Source organism: Salmo trutta, chromosome 6, assembly GCF_901001165.1.
Source record: "Salmo trutta chromosome 6, fSalTru1.1, whole genome shotgun sequence".
NCBI lineage: Eukaryota > Metazoa > Chordata > Actinopteri > Salmoniformes > Salmonidae > Salmo > Salmo trutta.
In genome coordinates this window covers 41950534-41971373 of record NC_042962.1, presented here as the reverse complement: position 1 = coordinate 41971373, position 20840 = coordinate 41950534, and the positions used below count along the sequence as shown (strand labels likewise).

The 20840-nt window shown below is 42.3% G+C and overlaps 1 protein-coding gene across 2 annotated transcripts in view; it reads right to left on the bottom strand.

The window, feature by feature from the left end:
• LOC115195942 (transmembrane protein 163-like) overlaps positions 1-20840 on the bottom strand; it is a 45591-nt gene that overhangs the window by 6541 nt on the left and 18210 nt on the right. For both annotated transcript variants that reach the window (XM_029756297.1, XM_029756298.1), the window contains exons 5-6: positions 19826-19922; positions 8087-8198 (exon numbers count right to left, since the gene is read on the bottom strand). In XM_029756297.1, the coding sequence (XP_029612157.1) occupies positions 8087-8198; positions 19826-19922 (209 nt within the window). The remainder of the gene's footprint in view (positions 1-8086; positions 8199-19825; positions 19923-20840) is intronic.

Here is a 20840-nt window from a genome sequence, read left to right as displayed (position 1 = left end):
TGTAGATCGGACAAGACTGGCAGTTTAGTCAACTGTATTATCCCACAGAGAGAAATAGCTTGAACATTAACAACAATGAACACATGTACATATATTTCATGAAATTACATGTAGTCTGCCACAGAGTCTTAATCCGAAAGTCCATAGAACAGAATGAACAGAGACGATTGTGTCTCCTCGTTCGATTCATAAGAGCCCACTCAACTGGCTCTCTCTGCACCTCAAAAACACACCGACTGACAAGGACCTCTGCCATTCTTTTATATACTGTGTGTGTGATATGACCAGACTGGGCATGTCAATTACCTCAGTAAAGAATATCATCTATGGCGCTGTATTCCTAGGGGCAATCTGCAGTTCTAACAACAACGGGACACCCCGCCAGTGTTAAACAGCTAAGTGACAGGGCTGGAGAAATGTAACCACTCAAATTGGACGCAAGGACTGAACATCAATGAGATCAAAATTACACAGAGACTACAGTATTTGTTTACAATGACATTTCTTAAAAACAAGGGAGCAAAACTAGCTTATACTTTGGGTTCCGATGGGTTACAACAGTTGAACTAAGCTTATGAAGCATTTATAAGTTATATTCTTCAAGAATCAATATATGTATCATTCATTTAAAAGTCCAAAATTGTATGTAGCAATCACAGATTGCCCCTTTGATGGCTTGTTTAATGTCACATCGAAACGAAAATCTGGAAGGTGAATAACTTCTACTCTATTCTGTTAGCTGTCACTCTCACGTACAACTTAACGAACCCCACACACACTCTTTAATGAGCGAGTGTCTCCATCCAAAGCTGACCTTTCAAACTGGTTTGATGCCAGCCTGTCTGCCACAAATCTCTTATTGAAACAAAAAGGGACATTAAGAGCTCAGCAGCTACAAGTTGTCAATAAAGACTCATAAGTAGTGAACAACTTTCTCAGGTGTAGAAGTAAATAGGCCCAGTACCTGAGGGTGGCCCTCAGCACATATTATATGCGATTCTCCGGTCTGTGTGGGTACGAAACCCAGCACCTACCGGCTCTAAAAATATGGAAAGAGTGCATATTTGAAATGGTAAAGGTTTTAGTTATATCTGTTTGGGCTTCTGCGGTCAATTGCAGTCTACAAATGATTTGTAATTATACTGAACAAAAATATAAAACGCAACATGTAAAGTGTTGGTCCAATGTTTCATGAGCTGAAATAAAAGATCCCAGAAATGTTCCATACGCACAAAAAGCTTATTTCTATAAAATGTTGCGCGCAAATTAGTTTAAATCCCTGTTAGTGAGCATTTCTCCGTTGCCAAGATAATCCATCCACCTGACAGGTGTAGCATATCAAGATGCTGATTAAACAGCATGCTCATCACACAGGTGCATCTTGTGATGGGGACAATAAAAGGCCACTAAAATGTGCAGTTATGTTACACAACGCCACAGATGTCTCAAGTTGAGGGAGCATGCAATTGGCAGGAATGTCCACCAGAGCTGTTGCCAGAGAATTGAATGTTCATTTCTCTAAATAAACTGCCTCCAACGTCGTTTGAGAATTTGGCAGTACGTCCAACCGGCCTCACAACCGCAGACCATGTGTAACCATGCTAACCCAGGACCTCCACATCCGGCTTCTTCACCTACGGGATCATCTGAGACCAGCCACCCTGACAGCTGATGAAACTGAGTATTTCAGTCTGTAATAAAGCCCTTTTGTGGGGGGAAAATTAATTCTGATTGGCTGGGCCTGGCACCCCTGTGACTGGCTCCCAAATGGGTGGGCCTATGCCCTGCCAGGCCCACCCATGGCTGCGCACCTGCCCAGTCATGTGAAATCCATAGATTAGAGCCTAATGAATTTATTTCAATTGACTGATTTCCTTATATGAAATGTAACTCAGTCAAATCTTTGAAATTGTTGCAGGTTGCGTCTATCAAATCAAACTATTGGTCACATACACATATTTAGCAGATGTTATTGCGGGTGTAGCGAAATGCTTGTGTTCCTAGCTCCAACAGTGCAGTAGTATCTAACAATTCACAACAATACACACAAATCTAAAAGTAAAAATGGAATTATGAAATATAAATATTAGGACGAGCAATGTCAGAGTGGCATTGACAAAATTACAGTATATACACATGAAATTAGTAAAGCAGGTTGAAAACATTAAAGTGACTAGTGTTTCATTATTAAAGTGACCAGTGATTCCATGTCTATGTATATAGGGCAGCAGCCTCTAAGGTGCAGAGTTGAGTAATCGGATGGTAGCCGGCTAGTGATGGCTATTTAACAGTGACAGCCTTGAGAGATGTTTTTCAGTCTCTCGGTCCTAGAATTGATGCACCTGTACGGACCTCACTTTCTGAACGATAGCGGGGTGAACCGGCCGTGGCTCGGGTGGTTAATGGCCTTAATGATCTTTTAGGCCTTCCTGTGAGTTCGGGTGCTGTATGTGTCCTGGAGGGCAGGCAGTGTGACCGCAACACCCTCTGGAGAGCCCTGCGGTTACGGGCGGTGCAGTTTCTGTACCAGGCGGTGATACAGCCCGACAGGATGCTCTCAATTGTGCATGTGTAAAGGTCTGAGGTTCTTAGGGGTCAAGCCGAATTTCTTCAACCTCCTGAGGTTAACCTCTCTTGGGCAGGTGGGATGCTAGCGTCCCACCCACGGTTCACACTATTCAACAGCCAGTGAAAAATCAGTGCGCCAAATTCAAAACCACAAAATGTCATAATTCAAAGTTCTCAAACATATGACTATTTTACACCATTTTAAAGATACACGTCTCCTTAAATGTAACCACGTTGTCCGATTTCAAAAAGGCTTTAAGGCGAAAGCATAAAGTTAGATTATGTTAGGACAGTTCCCACACAAGAAAAACCACACAGCCATTTTCCTAGCAAGGACAGGCGTCACAAATACCAGAAATTCAGCTTAAATTATGCACTAACCTTCGACGATCTTCATCAGATGACACTCCTAGGACATCATGTTACACAATACATGCATTTTTTGTTCGATCAAGTTGATATTTATATCCAAAAACAGCCTTTTACATTGGCGCATGATGTTCAGAAAATATTTTGCCTCCAATAATGCCGGTGAATCAGCACAACAATTTACAAAAATACTCATCCTAAACGTTGATAAAATATTACTGTTATTCAAAAAAATTATAGATGAACATCTCCTTTATGCAACCGCTGTGACAGATTTCAAAAAAGCTTCACGGGGAAAGCACACTTCGCAATAATCTGAGTACTGCGCTCAGAAAAACACACTAGGCAATACAGATACTCGCCATTTTGGAGTCATCTAAAATCATAAATAGCATTAGAAATATTCACTTATCTTTGATGATCTTCATCAGAAGGCACTTCCAGGAATCCCAGGTCCACAATAAATGTTTTGTTCGATAAAGTCCATAATTTATGTCCAAATAACTCCTTGTTGTTTCCCGCGTTCAGTAAGCTACTCCAAGTGTAGGAAGCGCAGCCAAAATGTCACAACAAAAAGTCTAAAAAAGTTAGATTTACGTTCGTTCAAACATGTCAAACGTTGTATAGCATCAATCTTTAGGGCCTTTTTAACCTCTCTAGGGTAGGTGGCACCAAATCGTCCCGCCTACGTAACAGCCAGTGGAATCCTGTGGCGCGATATTCAAATACCTTAGAAATGCTATTACTTCAATTTCTCAAACATATGACTATTTTACAGCATTTTAAAGACAAGACTCTCGTTAATCTAACCACACTGTCCGATTTCAAAAAGGCTTTACAACGAAAGCAAAACATTAGATTATGTCAGCAGAGTACCCAGCCAGAAATAATCAGACACCCATTTTTCAAGCTAGCATATGTCACAAAAACCCAGAAGACAGCTAAATGCAGCACTAACCTTTGATGATCTTCATCAGATGACACACCTAGGACATTATGTTATACAATACATGCATGTTTTGTTCAATCATGTTCATATTTATATCAAAAACCAGCTTTTTACATTAGCATGTGACGTTCAGAACTAGCATACCCCCCGCAAACTTCCGGCGAATTTACTAACAATTTACTAAATTACTCACGATAAACGTTCACAAAAAGCATAAGAATTATAGATACAGAACTCCTCTATGCACTCGATATGTCCGATTTTAAAATAGCTTTTCGGTGAAAGCACATTTTGCAATATTCTAAGTAGATAGCCCGGCATCACAGGGCTAGCTATTTAGACACTCAGCAAGTTTAGCCTTCACCAAACTCCGATTTACTATTAGAAAAGTTTGATTACCTTTCCTGTTCTTCGTCAGAATGCACTCCCGGGACTTCTACTTCAATAACAAAATGTTGGTTTGGTCCCAAATAATCCATAGTTGTGTTCCAACAGCGGCGTTTTGTTCGTGCGTTCAAGACACTATCCAAATGGTAAATAAGGGTCATGCGCACGGCGCATTTCGTGACAAAAAAATTCTAAATATTTCATTACCGTACTTCGAAGCATGTCAACCGCTGTTTAAAATCAATTTTTATGCCATTTTTCTTGTAAAAAAGCGATAATATTCCGACCGGGAATCTGCAATTAGGTAAACAGACGAAAGAAAATAAAGCATGGGGTCGACTGGGGCACGCGCCTAAGCCTATTGTCCTCTGATCGGCCACTTGGCAAAGGCGATAATGTGTTTCAGCCAGAGGCTGCCTCGATATCGTTCAGCTTTTTCCCGGGCTCTGAGAGCCTATGGGAGCCGTAGGAAGTGTCACGTTACAGCTAAGATCCTAAATGTTCAATAAACAGAGCCAAGAACAACAACACCTTGTCAGACAGGCCACTTCCTGCATGAAATCTTCTCAGGTTTTGGCCTGCCATATGAGTTCTGTTATACTCACAGACACCATTCAAACAGTTTTAGAAACTTTAGGGTATTTTCTATCCAAAGCCAATAATTATATGCATATTCTAGTTACTGGGCAGGAGTAGTAACCAGATTAAATCGGGTACGTTTTTTATCCGGCCGTGTCAATACTGCCCCCTAGCCCTAACAGGTTAACTTAGAACTTCAATAATATTCCAACCGGACGATTCCAGTGTCTTGAAAAATGTTTTGGAACACAGCTAACTCTCACGTGAATGCGCGCCAATGAACTCATTTGCTTTCCTGAGTCAACAACTTCCAACTTCCTCTGTTCGCTCTCTGTTCATCATAGACGCCTCAAACAACTTTCTAAAGACTGTTGACATCTAGTGGAAGCCTTAGGAAGTGCAAAATGAACCCTAAGTCACTGTGTTCGATAGGCAATGACTTGAAAGGACTACAAGCAGCAGACTTCCCACTTCCTGGTTAGATTTTTCTCTGGTTTTTGCCTGCCATATGAGTTCTGTTATACTCACAGACACCATTCAAACAGTTTTAGAAACTTCAGAGTGTTTTCTATCCAAATCTTTCTATCCAAATTTTTCATCTGGCCGTGAAAATACTGCCCCCTACCCTAGAGAAGTTAAAGAGGGGCTGTTGCACCTTCTTCACCACACTGTGTGGGTGGACCATTTCAGTTTGTCAGTGATGTGTACGACGAGGAGCTTGACGCTTTTCACCTTCTCCACTGCGGTCTTTTTCTGGAAAGGGGCATGCTCACTCTGCTGTTTCTTGAAGTCACGATCAGCTCTTTCATTGTGTTGACATTGAGGGATAAGTTATTTTCCTGGCACCACTCCACCAGGGCCCTCAACTCCTCCCTGTAGGCTCTCGTCATTGTTGGTAAGCAGGCCTACTATTGTTGTGTCGTCTGCAAACTTGATGATTGAGTTGGAGGCATGCATGACCATGCAGTCATGGGTGAAAAGGGAGTACAGGAGGGGGCTGAGCACACCTTGTGGGGCCCCCGTGTTGAGGATCAGCGAAGTGCAGGTGTTGTTTGCCATCTTCACCACCTGGGGTGGCCCGTCAGTAAGTCCAGGACCCAGTTGCACAGAGCGCTGTTCAAACCCAGGGCCCCAAGCTTAATGATAAGCTTGGAGGGTACTATGGTGTTGAAGGCTGAGCTACAGTAAATGAACAGCATTCTTACATACGTTTTCCTCTTGTCCAGATGGGATAGGGCAGTGTGATGACGATTGCATCGTCTGTGGATCTATTGGGGCGGTATGCAAATTGAAGTGGGTCTAGGGTGTCAGATAAGGATCATACCACCTCGATCTTAACTAGCCTCTCAAAGCACTTCATGATGTCAGAAGCTAGCTTTTCTTGGGTACAGGAACAATGGTGGACAGCTTGAATCAAGTGGGGACAGAATACTGGGATAGGGAAAGATTGAATATGTCCGTAAACACGCCAGCCAGCTGGTCTGCGCATGCTCTGAGGATACGGCTAGGGATGCCGTCTGGGCCGGCAGCGTTGGCCACGGAGAACAAGAGCCCACAGTCCTTGGGAGTGGGCCGTGTCAGTGGCACTGTGTTATCCTCAAAGTGGATAAAGGGGTTTAGCTTGTCTGGGAGCAAGACGGCGTCTGTGACCTGGCTGGTTTTCCCTTTGTAATCCGTGATTGTCTGTAGACCCTGCCACATACGTCTCGTGTTTGAGCCGTTGAATTGCGACTCCACTTTGTCTCTGTACTGACGTTTTGCCTGTTTGATTGCCTTATGGAGGGAATAACTACACTGTTAGTATTCAACCATATTCCCAGTCAACTTGCCATGGTTAAATGCAGTGGTTCGCGCTTCCAGTTTTGCACGAATGCTGCCATTTAGCCACAGTTTCTGGTTTGGGTAGGTTTTAATAGTCAGTGGGAACATCCCCTATACACTTCCTGATGAACTCAGTCCCATTGTCCATGTATAGGTCAATGTTATTCTCAGAAGCTACCCGGAACATATCCCAGTCCACGTGATCAAAACAATCTTGAAGTGTGGATTCCGATTGGTCAGACTAGCGTTGAATTGACCTTAGCACAGGTACTTCCTGTTTGAGTTTCTGCCTATAGGAAGGGAGGTGCAAAATGGAGTCATGATCTGATCTTCCGAAGCGAGGGCGGGGGAAGGCCTTGTAGGCATCAGTGGTCGAGAGTTTTAGCAGCATGAGTACTACAGTCAATGTGTCGATAGAACTTTGGTCGCCTTTTCCTCAAAATTGCTTTGTTAAAATCCCCAGCTCCAATAAATGCGGCCTCAGGATATGTGGTTTCCAGTTTGCTCAAAGTCCAATGTAGTTCCTTGAGGGTTGTCGTGTTATTGGCTTGAGGGGGAATAAACATGGCTGTGACTATAACTAAAGAGAATTCTCTTGGAAGGTAATACGGTCTGCATTTGATTGTGAGGTTTTCTAGGTCAGGTGAACAAAAGGATATGTGTTTCTGTACATTACCACACCATGAATAATTAATGATTAAACATACACCGCCACCTTTTTTCTTCCCGGAGAGTTCTTTATTCCTGTCTGCGTGATGTACTGGAGAACACAGCTGGTTGTATGGACGGGGACAGTATTTCCGGAGCGAGCCATGATTCTGTGAAACAGTATATTACAGTCCCTGTTGTTTCTCTGAAAGGAGATCCTCACCCTGAGCTTGTCCATCTTATTGTCCAGAGACCGAACATTAGCGAGTAATATACTCGGAAGCGGTGGATGGTGTGCACGCCTCCTGAGTAGGACTAGAAGCCTGCGGCTGAATCTAATTGATGGTCACTGCCCTATATAGTGCACTAAGTAGTTCCCAATATATTCCACAGATTTCATGATGGTGTCTAAGCCAATCGCCTTCCATCTTCGTGCCCTATGGGAATAGGGTGCCATTTCAGACACAGCCATAGCCTCCTATACACCATACCTTTCCCCTTTAAATTTATCTCAAAGATTCCCTATGGAGTTGTTCACCCTCGTGCTCCACCTTCCCCCAATTCTCTAACTGGCCTGAACTCAAGCGGCCTAGATCAGGCAGAAGTATGCGTTGCTGCCTCAGAGTTAGGTAGCTCCAGGGTGAAGTGTCCCCTAGATACAGATCAAAGATCATCTTCTCCTCCCAATTCAAATAGGGAAAAAACATTTTTTTTAAAGGCTGAAGATCAGTGTCTTGGAGCAACTACACCGAGTTAGGTACCTACCGTCTGTGATGAGGGCTCTGCTGGTGAGCACCCTGCCCAGCATGAACTTGACCGCGGCCAGAATGACACACATCACGCCACTGACGATGGACACACTGAAGAGGAAGTCATCCTGATTGAGAAGAGCAGATGAGATGAGGGGGATTGGAGAGAGAGAGAAAGAGAGAGAGAGAGAGAGAGAGAGAGAGAGGTGACGAAGAGGGAAAGAGAAAAAGAGTGGGTAAGTGTTGCAGAGTGCCTCCGCAGTAGCATTAATATTGCACTGTGGCCTGAAAAGCTGCATTTCTGCAAGGTTAATAACCTCATCAGTCCCATTAAATCCCCCAGTGAAAAAAATGCACCACTTCCATGAATCTGCTTGCTCTGCCCTCATATTTAGCCTCACATTGAAGTGTTTTATCATTTTATTTTCAGTAAATCTGGAGTTTCAGGGATGTGAACATTGTTTAATGCCATAGTTTAATTTATGAGTTTTATTGAAAAATGTCAAATAAGGCCGCCAAACAAAAACCTGACAAAATGAATTTATAAGAATGCCGTAAGTACAGGAATTGTCTGCTCAGTGGGGAATGAATATCCAACTAGCCAGTGACAAGTGGAATTTGTGACAGCAACTATGTGAGCTTATTACAGAATTATGGACACTTTGTCTTGGGATTTCCTATGTAGAAGAACCCCTTACATTCTTACGATTCGTGTGGCCTGTGAGCACCAGAGCAAAACAGGTTACATGTGCATGTTTGTGACAGTCTGTTTTTCATATATTGGTCATAATAGTTTGTAGGTGAAACCGTTCTGCTGTTTTTGTTAGACGAACCGTTTGGGTCCGCCCTTATCTCACATACAACGCTCTAGCTCAGCCCCCGTTAAATCACACACTTATGGTTGGTATCATGATGTAGAAGAACTAGACCAATCAAATGCAACAACCCAGCAGTCTGTAGCTCAAACACACAATGTTTACAAGGGGTTAGAAGCCCTAAATCCTACCGGTGTGATGGGACTCAAAGCGTTTTAAAACAGGCAACAAAGATCAACCAGAGATAGACTACAATTAAGTAGAAGGACAGTGAAGCCTGTAAGCCCAGTAAACACACAGTATATTGCTGAGTCATTGTTGAGCTTAGAAAGAAACAGATGTTAGTGCAGGGGTGCAACAACCACTACGGACGGGGAAGGTCATGACCCTCACGTTCTAAAATTAATTTCCTAGTTTTATCAATACACTGATACAAAAAGACCAGTGTTCTTTAGGACTATGCAGAATACTCAGAGCAGTCGGGCAGGCTGTGTGAAAGCAAACTGAAAGGCTGGCTTTAGGACCATGGGAGAGTTGAGGCAGCTGCTGTCAGTGTGTTTTTTTGCACTCTATGGCAGAGAGCTAGCCAATTGTTAGCTAGCTAGCACACTAGCTATTAAATGGTCTCTCACACTGGACCAGAATCAAATCAAGATAAAACCAGCGGCCAAGCGATTAAAGGACTAATATTCAGATGTTTTTTTCCACAGCAATGGGAGTCTGTTTAGCCATGTATTGATTTACCAGTTTCCCTAGCTAATTCATTTCAACTTTTTGTTCTCACACTGACAATGTAATATGCAGGAACTTAACTTTAGATTAGAAATTGTTTGTCCTCCCCCACTTCTAAAACCACTGTTGCGCCCCTGAGTGAATATACGTAGTTAGCTATAAGTATAGTATACAAGGGCTATAAAGTGAATTGTATACATGTGATAAACTTAAATGCCATTGTTTTCTATGAGGATGTTTTAATTCATGAATTGAATCATTTCACTTCCTGAATTTAGAATTGGCCCCAATCCTACTATGCTGCGCAGTGCGCACCATTTCAAATCTCTTTTATGGGAAGTCTTCAAAAAGTCCTAGCCTGGTCACAGATCTATTTGATATTCTATGGCTGTAGGAGCTAGATATAAAGCACAAAGAGACCTGGAATCAGGCTAGGAAAGACCTGCTCCCCCAATGACTTGACACTCCTTTTAATATTGAAAATTCTTCGCACCGAGGTGCTTGGGTTGAACGAAGCAGCGGCACGTGGCATTTAAAAGCCATCTGAGGAGATGAGAGATGGCTAAGCAGAGATCAGGGCCGTATAGAGGGTGAGTCACGCTCTCTAATACACACCCCTCCCCCCCCATTTAGTGCACTACTTCTGACCAGGGTCCATATGGCTCTGGTCAAAAGTAGTGCACTATGTAGTAGAGAATAGGGGGTTGTTTGGAATGCAGACAGAGAGACACACAGTCAAGTGCGTTTACAGTGCCTGACATTTACAGTTGACAGTCCAGGCTTTTCTGTGAGGAATCGAATGCACATTTCAAAAGCTGCGTCCCAATTTTCTACCCTTCTCCTGAAGCATGCATTTGTCTTACAATGGTAAATTTATTCAGCCAATGCAGAAGGGTGTCTTCTCTTAAACTGAATTTTAATACACCCGTTTCGGAACAACTCCGGCCCTATTCTCACTACGAGATATGAAGGAGAGTGAGGAGCAGGGTGGCGAAACAGAATTCTGCTTTTCAGTTCACATTACATCCTTGCCTTACCATAACTTTCGTTGCGGCTGGCAACAACATTGGTCCACAGTTCAAATTGACCGTAAATATCACAGTAGCCACTAAGCACAAACTATTCAACAATGACAGAAATGTTTCTCCTAAAACATATTAGCTACATGGTTGAAAGCAACAATTCACAAACGTGTGCAGACAATAAAAAAAAGGTTTATTTTCTCGTCTGTAGGCTACTCATTACATCCTAGCTTCAAGACATACGCAGAGTTGCTAACAGCATGTCTTCAAGTAACGATAGCATATAAAAAAATAAACAATTACGCTTCTCATATGAATATAAAAGCACAGTAGGCCTACCTTTCAAGATTACAACAAACCAGCCTTAATTTTTTATAACTATTATGCAAATCATTACATGTGTAATAGCAAATTGCAACTGAAAACATGGGTATAAGTGAATTCACTGGAAGCCCATACCAGCAAACCAAAAAAAGTAATAAAATAAAATGCCTCTTGATTTGTCAACGTGCACAATATCTGTGCTTCAGTCTGACTAGTCTACTGTTAACAACCACAGCTACAACTAGCCTAGAGGAGCCTATGCGCTCTGATCCCATCTGGGCCAGGCCAGGGAAAACAGAACGTCATGTTTTTATAACCTAAATTAGGCCCATTTACTTGTGTTCTGAGAAAATGTGAATGTGAGCCAACTTTGGTTAATATTCTAACTTTGGGTGGCTCGGCTAACAAGGCCTTCTTAATAAAAAAATGATTGACTGGAATGAATCAACACAATAATGACATACTGTATGAGTATCTTTTTAATTACAAATGCAAAGGCCTACACAATTCAACCCTGCATCCAGTGAGCTCAGCCCTGTTAGTTTTATCGTAAAATTGCAATTGTTCTCTTTGTCTGTGTAAAGCGTTTTAATGTTTTCATCAAAGCATTTATGAAACAAACTTTCAAAAAGAACGGAAACTTCTTGGCGGGGAAAATACGAATTTGAATAAATGTGGGTTTTGACATTTACAGTATGTAGGTGTCATAACCAGCCATAAAATAACATGCCAGAACAGGTCTAAATATGTGTCATGACCGTGTTATGACAAGTTGTCAGCTGTTAAGACAAACTCAGCAAAAAAAGAAATGTCCTCACTGTTAACTGTGTTTATTTTCAGCAAACTTAACAGGTGTAAATATTTGTAGATTCAAGATTCAACAACTGAGACATAAACTGAACAAGTTCCACAGACATGTGACTAACATAAATGGAATAATATTTCCCTGAACAAAGGGGGGGGTCAAAATCAAAAGTAAGTCAGTATCTGGTGTGGCCACCAGCTGCATTAAGCATCGCAGTGCATCTCTTGGACTGCACCAGATTTGCCAGTTCTTGCTGTGAGATTTTACCCCACTCTTCCACCAAGGCACCTACAAGTTCCCTGTCATTTCTGGGAGAGAATGGCCCTAGCCCTCACCCTCCAATCTAACAGGTCCCAGATGTGCTCAATAGGATTGAGATCTGGGCTCTTAGCTGGCCATGGCAGAACACTGGCTTTCCTATCTTGCAGGAAATCAGGCCAACTCCTCATTCTGTGCGGTGGCATTGTCATGCTGGAGGGTCATGTCAGGATGAGCCTGCAGGAAGGGTACCACATGAGGGAGGATGTCTTCCCTGTAAATGCACAGCATTGAGATTGCCTGCAATGACAACAAGCTCAGTCCGATGATGCTGTGACACACCGCCCCAGACCATGACGGACCCTTCACCTCAATCCCGCACCAGAGTACAGGCCTCAGTGTAACGCTCATTCCTTCAACGATAAACGCGACTCCGACCATCACCCCTGGTGAGACAAAACCGCGACTCGTCAGTGAAGAGCACTTTTTGCCAGTCCTGTCTGGTCCAGAGACGGTGGGTTTGTGCCCATAGGAGATGTTGTTGCCGGTGATGTCTGGTGAGGACCTGCCTTACAACAGGCCTACAAGCCCTCAGTCCAGCCTCTCTCAGCCTATTGTGGACAGTCTGAGCACTGATGGAGGGATTGTGCATTCCTGGTGTAACTCGGGCAGTTGTGGTTGCCGCCATCCTGTACCTGTCCCGCAGGTGTGATGTTCGGATGTACCGATCCTGTGCAGGTGTTGTTGCACATGGTCTGCCACTGCGAGGACAATCAGCTGTCCATCCTGTCTCCCTGTGGCGCTGTCTTAGGCGTCTCACAGTATGGACATTGCAATGTATTGCCCTGGCCACATCTGCAGTCCTCATGCCTCCTTGCAGCATGCCTAAGGCACATTCACGCAGATGAGCAGGGACCCTGAGTATCTTTCTTTTGGTGTTTTTCCAGAGTCAGTAGAAAGGTCTCTTTAGCACAGGAAACAGTGTTTAAATCCTTTACAATGAAGATCTGTGAAGTTACTTGGATCTTTACGAATTATCTTTGAAAGACAGAGACATCCCTTTTTCAGGACCCTTTTTTTGCTGATTTAATGACATGCTTATGACAGTGTCATAACGTGACACTGGGTGTCAAGTGTTAACGATTTTTTTACTATTTCATACCCTACAACTTTCAAATATTAGCAAAATGACTACATTTAAACCATTTCAAAAAGATTGCTCTGCTAGTACCATTTATACTGTAGGGTTGTTGGCTCAACAATAATTCTGTTTGCACTGCCCGGCTTCAAAGGGGGAGAATTGTAGGGCGAGTTTCGTGACCGACCTCAGGAGGTAGCAGGCGATGCGTAGCAAGTACGCATGTTTACATTTGAGTAATAACTGTAGCCGACGGTGTTTTAACGAAAAGCGTAGCAGCGGTCTAAGGCACTGCATCACAGTGCTAGTAGCGTCACTACAGATCCGGGTTTGATACAGGGCTGTGTCGCAGCCAGCCGCGACCGGGAGACCCATGAGGCAGCGCACAATCGGCCCAGCGTCGTCTGGGTTAGGGAAGTGTTTGGCTGGCTGGGATGTCCTTGTCCCATTGCGCTCTAGGAACTCCTATGGCGGTCTGGGCGCATGCAGGCTGACACCGTCGCCAGGTGTAAGGTGTTTCCTCCGACACATTGGTGCGGCTGGCTTCCGGGTTAAGCGAGCAGTGTCGAGAAGCAGTGCGGCTTGGCGGGGTCTTGTTTCGGAGGACTCGTCGCTCTCGACCTTCGCCTTACCCGAGTCCGTACGGAAGTTGCAGAGATGGGACAAGACTAACCACCAATTGGATATCACAAAATTGGGGAGAAAAAAGGGGTAACAAGTGTAATAACAAAAAAGACAAGTGTAATGAGTTTGTGTTATGCGTATTTATCAGCAGCAAATAATTTAACTATTCCTAATCATATCCTTGACTCTATCCAGCGAAGCAAACAAGCTAACCCACTGAATTAATGACAAATGGAGGGAATGAGCAATAATTGTGCAAGTTACTTCACTATGTAATTTAAATTAGGGTTAACTGAATGATGAGGGTGAAGAGGGTTGAATTTGAAAATCAAAAGTAATGACGTGTTTGAGTTATGCCTATTTATCAGCGTTGACGCTCATGTTAATAATTCGACCACACACATTACAGCTAGATACCATTCTCTTACGTTTACCTTTGTAAAAATAAGTTACATGACTGTTTTATTTACTTAAACTGTATTACTAATCAAATGTATTGTAAGGGAGAAGAAAATATGCTATGTGTGTTGCAAAACATATCCTTGACTCTATCCAAGTTGATGAACGGGAAAAACGACGCTTGTCAGCCTGCAAATCGAAACTACACCAAATCGAATTTCACACATAAGTTAGCCTATAGACAAGATTACATTGACAATAATGAGTGACAATATTAGGCCTATCAGTTGTCAAATTGTACATGAAGAGATGGGGGCCTCTTGTAATTGACAGAGTCACATGCAGGTAAAACAGTGATCTCTCATATTATCATTTTTATTTTATTTAACTAGACAAGTCAGTTAAGAACAAATTCTTATTTACAATGACGGCCTAGGAACAGTGGGTTAACTGCCTTGTCCAGGGGCAGAAAGACTAATTTTTACCTTGTCAGCTCGGGGATTCGATCTAGCAACCTTTTGGGAATCTGGCCCAACGCTCTAACCGCTAAGCTACCTGCCGCCCCACTATATAGTATCTGAAAGAGCATATTCTGCAGCATTGCTCTGGCTACTAAGCAAAAACAGTAAATTATCCTGTTATCATGTCATCAATGGATGAAAGAAACCTGATAAACTGATAATGGTGCATTTGACTTCAGTTAAGTTTTGATTAGCTGCCTATGTCGAAAACAAGTTCTTGCTCAATGGCTTTCCATATCAGGGGAAAAATGAAACTGGCCAGCGGGTGAGCGACTGTGGTTTTCATAGTCATAGAGCCTTACATGGGCAAAGGCAGAAATGTGACCATGGACAACTTCTTCGCATCAATTTCCCTGGCAGACAAGTTGATTGCAAAGACTAGCCAGTGAAACAAGGCGGCAGCTGCCCCTCTCTGCGCAAAACCTTCCAGCGGAGCAGTACTCCACAGTGATGTACAGATGTAAAATAAGTGTTTGCATCCTCAGCACCATGCATCCAGTGTTGCCAACTTAGCGACTTTGTCGCTATATTTAGCGACTACTCAGACCCCTCTAGCGACACATTTTTAAAAAAGCGACTAGCGACAAATCTAGCGACTTTTTCTGGTGTTATTGGAGACTTGGAGACTGACGTGAATGCACGTATCGTTATTACTCTTCTCAACGAGCAGCGGGTGCTGCGGAAGCCGCTGCTGGCTGATCCCACCCAGGCTTACATTCAGGGTGGGATGTAAATGTTTTTTTATAAATAAAAAAATAAGTAACTCCGCCAGTGTCTCTTGGGTCACTTTTGCCGGTCCCAAGCCCGGATAAAGGAGGGTTGGAATTGTGACATAAAATTGTAAGGGAAACGAAAATAGGATATAGTAGGCCTACATTTTTTCGAGGACTTTGTAGAATTATAAAAATAAAACAAATAACTTTTTTTTTTTTACATGGATATATTTCCATGAATATTTCATGCAATTAATAGTGGACAATAATTTATGCACTATTTATCAAGCATGTTTGCGCCCCTTGCGAGCCCTACAGCATCTGATGTAGTTGAGCAGAGTGAAAACAAAACCCTTTACACAGACAAAGAGACAACAGCTGCGATTGGACAATAAAACAAAATGAGCTTGCTGTATATGCAAGGTAACAGTGTAGGCCATTGCATTTGTAATTAAAAAGATACTCATACAGTATGTCATCCCTATTGTGTTGATTAATTCCAGTCATATCTACATAGCTTAAACTATAAAAACATGGACATTACATTTCCCCTGGCACAGATTGGATCAGAGCGCATAGGTTTCTCTAGGCTAGTTTCAGCTGTGGTTGTTATCAGTAGGCTAGTTGAGCAGAGTGAAGAATAGACTAATTGTGCATGTTGACAAATCATGAGGATTTTTATTTAATTGTTTGGGTGGTTGGTATGCACACACACTTAGGTTGGAGTCATTAAAACTTGTTTTCAACCACTCCACAAATTTCTTGTTAACAAACTACAGTTTTGGCAAGTTAGTTAGAACATCTACTTTGTGCACGACACAAGTAATTTTTCCAACAATTGTTTACAGATTATTTCACAATTCCAGTGGGTCAGAAGTTTAAAGGCAGCCAACACTAAGTTGACTATGTCTTTAAACAGCTTGGAAAATTCCAGAAAATTATGTCATGGTTTTAGAAGCTTCTGATAGGCTAATTGACATCATTTGAGTCAATTGGCGGTGTACCTGTGGATGTATTTCAAGGCCTACCTTCAAACTCAGTGCCTCTTTGCATGACATCATGGGAAAATCAAAAGAAATCAGCCAAGACCTCAGAAAGAAAATTGTAAACCTCCACAAGTCTGGTTCATCCTTGGGACCATTTTCCAAACGCCTGAAGGTACCACGTTCATCTGTACAAACAATAGTATGCAAGTATAAACGCCATGGGACCACGCAGCCGTCATACCGCTCAGGAAGGAGACGCGTTCTGTCTCCTAGAGATGAACGTAGTTGTGCGAAAAGTGCAAATCAATCCCAGAACAACAGCAAAAGACCTTGTGAAGATGCTGGAGAAAACAGGTACAAAAGTACCTATAGCCACAGTAAAACGAGTCCTATATCGACAACCTGAAAGGCCGCTCAGCAAGGAAGATGCCAGTGCTCCAAAACCGCCATAAAAAAAGCCAGACTACGGTTTGAAACTGCACATGGGGACAAAGATCGTACTTTTTGGAGAAATATCCTCTGGTCTGATGAAAAAAATATATATATATGTATGTATGTATATGTATATATATATATATTTTTTTTTTAAATTGCACTGTTTGGCCATAATGACCATCATTATATTTGGAGGTAAAAGGGGGAGGCTTGCAAGCCGAAGAACACCATCCCAACCGTGAAGCACGGGGGTGGCAGCATCATGTTGTGGGGTGCTTTGCTGCAGGAGGGGCTGGTGCACTTCACAAAATAGATGGCATCATGAAGGAAAATTATGTGGATATATTGAAGCAACATCAAGACAGTCAGGAAGTTAAAGCTTGGTCACAAATGGGTCTTCCAAATGGACAATGACCAAGCATACTTCCAAAGTTGTGGCAAAATGGCTTAAGGACAACAAAGTCATGGTATTGGAGTGGCCATCAAAGCCCTGACCTCAACCCTATAGAAAATGTGTGGACAGAACTGAAAAGCATGTGCAAGCAAGGAGGCCTACAAACCTGACTCAGTTACACCAGCTCTGTCAAGAGGAATGGGCCAAAATTCACCCAACTTAATGTGTGAAGCTTGTGGAAGGCTACCCGAAATGTTTGACCCAAGTGAAACAATTTAAATGCTGCCAAATACTTATTGAGTGCATGTAAACTTCTGACCCACTGGGAATGTGATGAAAGAAATAAAAGCTGAAATAAATAATTCTCTATTATGCTGACATTTCACATTCTTAAAAGAAAAGTGGTGATCCTAACTGACCTAAGACAGGGCATTTTTACTAGGATTAAATGTCAGAAATTGTGAAAAACTGAGTTTAAATGTATTTGGCTAAGGTGTACGTAAACTTCCAAATTCAACTCTGTGTGTGTATGTATATCAGCTTGTCAGTGAATACATTTATGCCAACGTTTTCAGCCGCAATTACCACATGTAATGCTTTGCATGATATTGCAATTTTTTTTGCCTAGTTTGTTGTAATGTTTTAAGGTAGGCCACCTGTACTTTTTGATTCGCATGAGATGGTTAAATCATACATTTTTTGATAGGCTAATGTTACTTGAAGACATGCTGCTATAGCAACTGTGCTTTTGTCTTGAAGCTAATATGTGTAGCATACAGACGAGCATACTTGACAGCCCACAAATGTTAAAGCAGTTTTGCATGGAAGAGTGGGCCAAAAATTGCTCCACGTCGCTGTGAGAGACTGATCAACAACTACATTTGGTTGCAGTCATTTCAGCTAAAGGTGGCACAACCAGTTATTGAGCGTAAAGGGGCATTGGTGTTGCATAACTTTGCTTATGACAAATGAAATATGTAATTGTTGTGTTATTTGTTCACTCAGGCTCCCTTTATCCAATATTAGCTTTTGGTTGAAGATCTGATAACAGTCAGTATCAAAAATAGAGAAAATTAGAAAAGGGGCAAATACTTTAACAGCACCGTACATGCTGGTGAACTGTTGCATTATTCAAGAGTAATATGGTTTGGTTGCATAATTTAGTGTAATATGTTTTAGAAGATTGTTGTTGTTGTTACTGTTGTTGTTGAGTAGTTTGTGCTTACTGGCTACTGTGATATTTATGGTCAATTTGGAGGTGTGGACCAAGAACGTTGCATTGCCAGCCACAACAAAAAAGGTAAAGCAAGTAATGTGAATTGATAAGTAGAATTCTCATTTGCCACCCCGCTCCTCAGACTCTCCTGTCTCTTCACACGTTCCCACCTGAGTCTTGTAAATGGAATTCACACCCGATGTGACCAGTCTGGCAATGCGAGAATGACAGAGTTTATAGTAAGTTGTGCCCCAAATGGCCCCATATTCCGTACAAAGTGCACTACTTTTAACCCCGGGCCTATAGTGCACTGTTGGGAACATGGTGTCATTTGGCATTGGACGCCATAATGACAATGCTCTAGTTGAAGAGACGTCAGAACCCAAGAACAACCAGTTGACAACTTTGAAGATCGAAATGTGTAGTATTTTACATTGATTTACTATATGTTGCATTCCAGTGAATCTTTTGTCCATCCAACAACCACACAATAAGACTTTGTAAAGATTTGTAGATGTATGCATGTTGCCCCAGTAGTGAAATGTACAGTACACAGTCTGTGCCCCCACTGCCTTGACAAATGATACCCAACACATGTATCATGATCTGAACAAGACAAGCAAAGATGTGCAAAACAAATAAATAAATAATTTTTAAAATCACCAAACCTAGTTACTCTGTTTTTGACAAGCAATTTCAGCACACCAACCAGATGTTCATTGGAATCCCTTCGATGCAGTAAAACCTCTTTGCCAAGGCTGCTGGCACTGCCAAGACTGGCATTACAGTACCCAGATCTGACCTTAATGAACGCCCACATGCCCAGACATGTGGAGCAGAGCGGAGAGTAGAGCTGTGTTTCTCAAACAGCACCCTATTCCCATAGGGCTATGTAGCGCACTACCTTTGAGTATTTTCATTGAGCCGGACCATATGGCGCACGTAGCCTAGTGGTTAGAGCGTTGGGCCAGTAACCGAAAGGTTGTGAGATCGAATCCCCGAGCTCACAAGGTAAAAATCTGTTGTTCTGCCCCTGAACAAGGCACTGTTCCTAGGCTGTCACTGTACATACGAATTTGTTCTTAACTGACTTGCCTAGTTTAAAAAATATATATATATATATTTTTAAACTAGGCAAGTCAGTTAAGAACAAATTCGTAGTGGGTTATAACTATATATATATATATATATAAATAAATAAAAATAACCTTTTATTTAAGTTCAACAAAAATAGCTTTTCATGTGGCTCCCATATAGCTTTTTTCAAAATAGAGAGACAGGATGCAGTGTGCCACCCCTGGATTGAGAGTTATAAGTGCAGTTAAGGGTAAGTGCCTTGCTTATGGGTACAACATCAGGAGATGGCATCTTACCACTTCAGGCATTAGCTTGGTAGCCAGGTCATGGATTGCCTTTCCCAGGATACACAGGGAGGACAGGATGAAGACCACACCCAGGATCACACAGGCTCTGTAGAGAGAGGGGACAGAGTTAGGAGGGGAGCAAGAGAGATGAAGAGACAGAGGGGAAATGGAAGGAAATAGTCAGAACAGTGATTAAGAATATTCTGCTTTGAAAATATACAGTTCCACAAGAGAAAGGATATGTCAGTCATTTACATTAACCGGTCATTAATATAGATGCAAGTGAGGGATCATATATTGTATTTTAAAACATTTCTAAATCATTGGCCACAGGAAGACCTTTCCATGACAAAGTAGACCTACTGCAACTACCCATCATACAAGTTTATTGCAACTTACAGTAAGTAATACAATAGCAAATCGTCTCCATTACGTCCATGCATGTGGAAGAGAAAAGGCATCTATTAAATAAACAACCATTTTGCTTTTCTCTATGGCGGATTTAGAGAGCGAACACAGTCTCAGATGATCAATTTGAGAAGAGATTTTCTTTAAACAGTTTTATCCAATTAGGTAAGCCTGGCTGGGAGAAGCCCCCCCCCCCCAAAAAAAAAGTAAACTGTCATCGGGGGTAGTCAGGTTAGCCCACTGTTTATACTGTCTGCCCTCTCCCCTACTTAATCTAGTAGTCTAGCGCAGATCTACTATACCCACCATACACATCAAAAGAGCCCAAAAACAAGAGAAATTGTTGAAAAATGTAAGTAGATAGTGTATTATAGATATAACATACATGATGTTCAGACAATAATGGATGCCAGTGTGTGCGTGCGTGTGCTTATGGTCATAGCTGGCTCGCACTCAACAGCACCCAGTCCCCTGGGTCCAAACCGGAAGGTAACTAGGCAACACAAACTAGCGAGAGGAGAGGAGCCATGTAGGCATGGCTTCAGTGGTGCAGCGGGAGAGACAGAGACCCAGAGCTCTGTGTGTGTGTGTGTGTGTGTGTGTGTGTGTGTGTGTG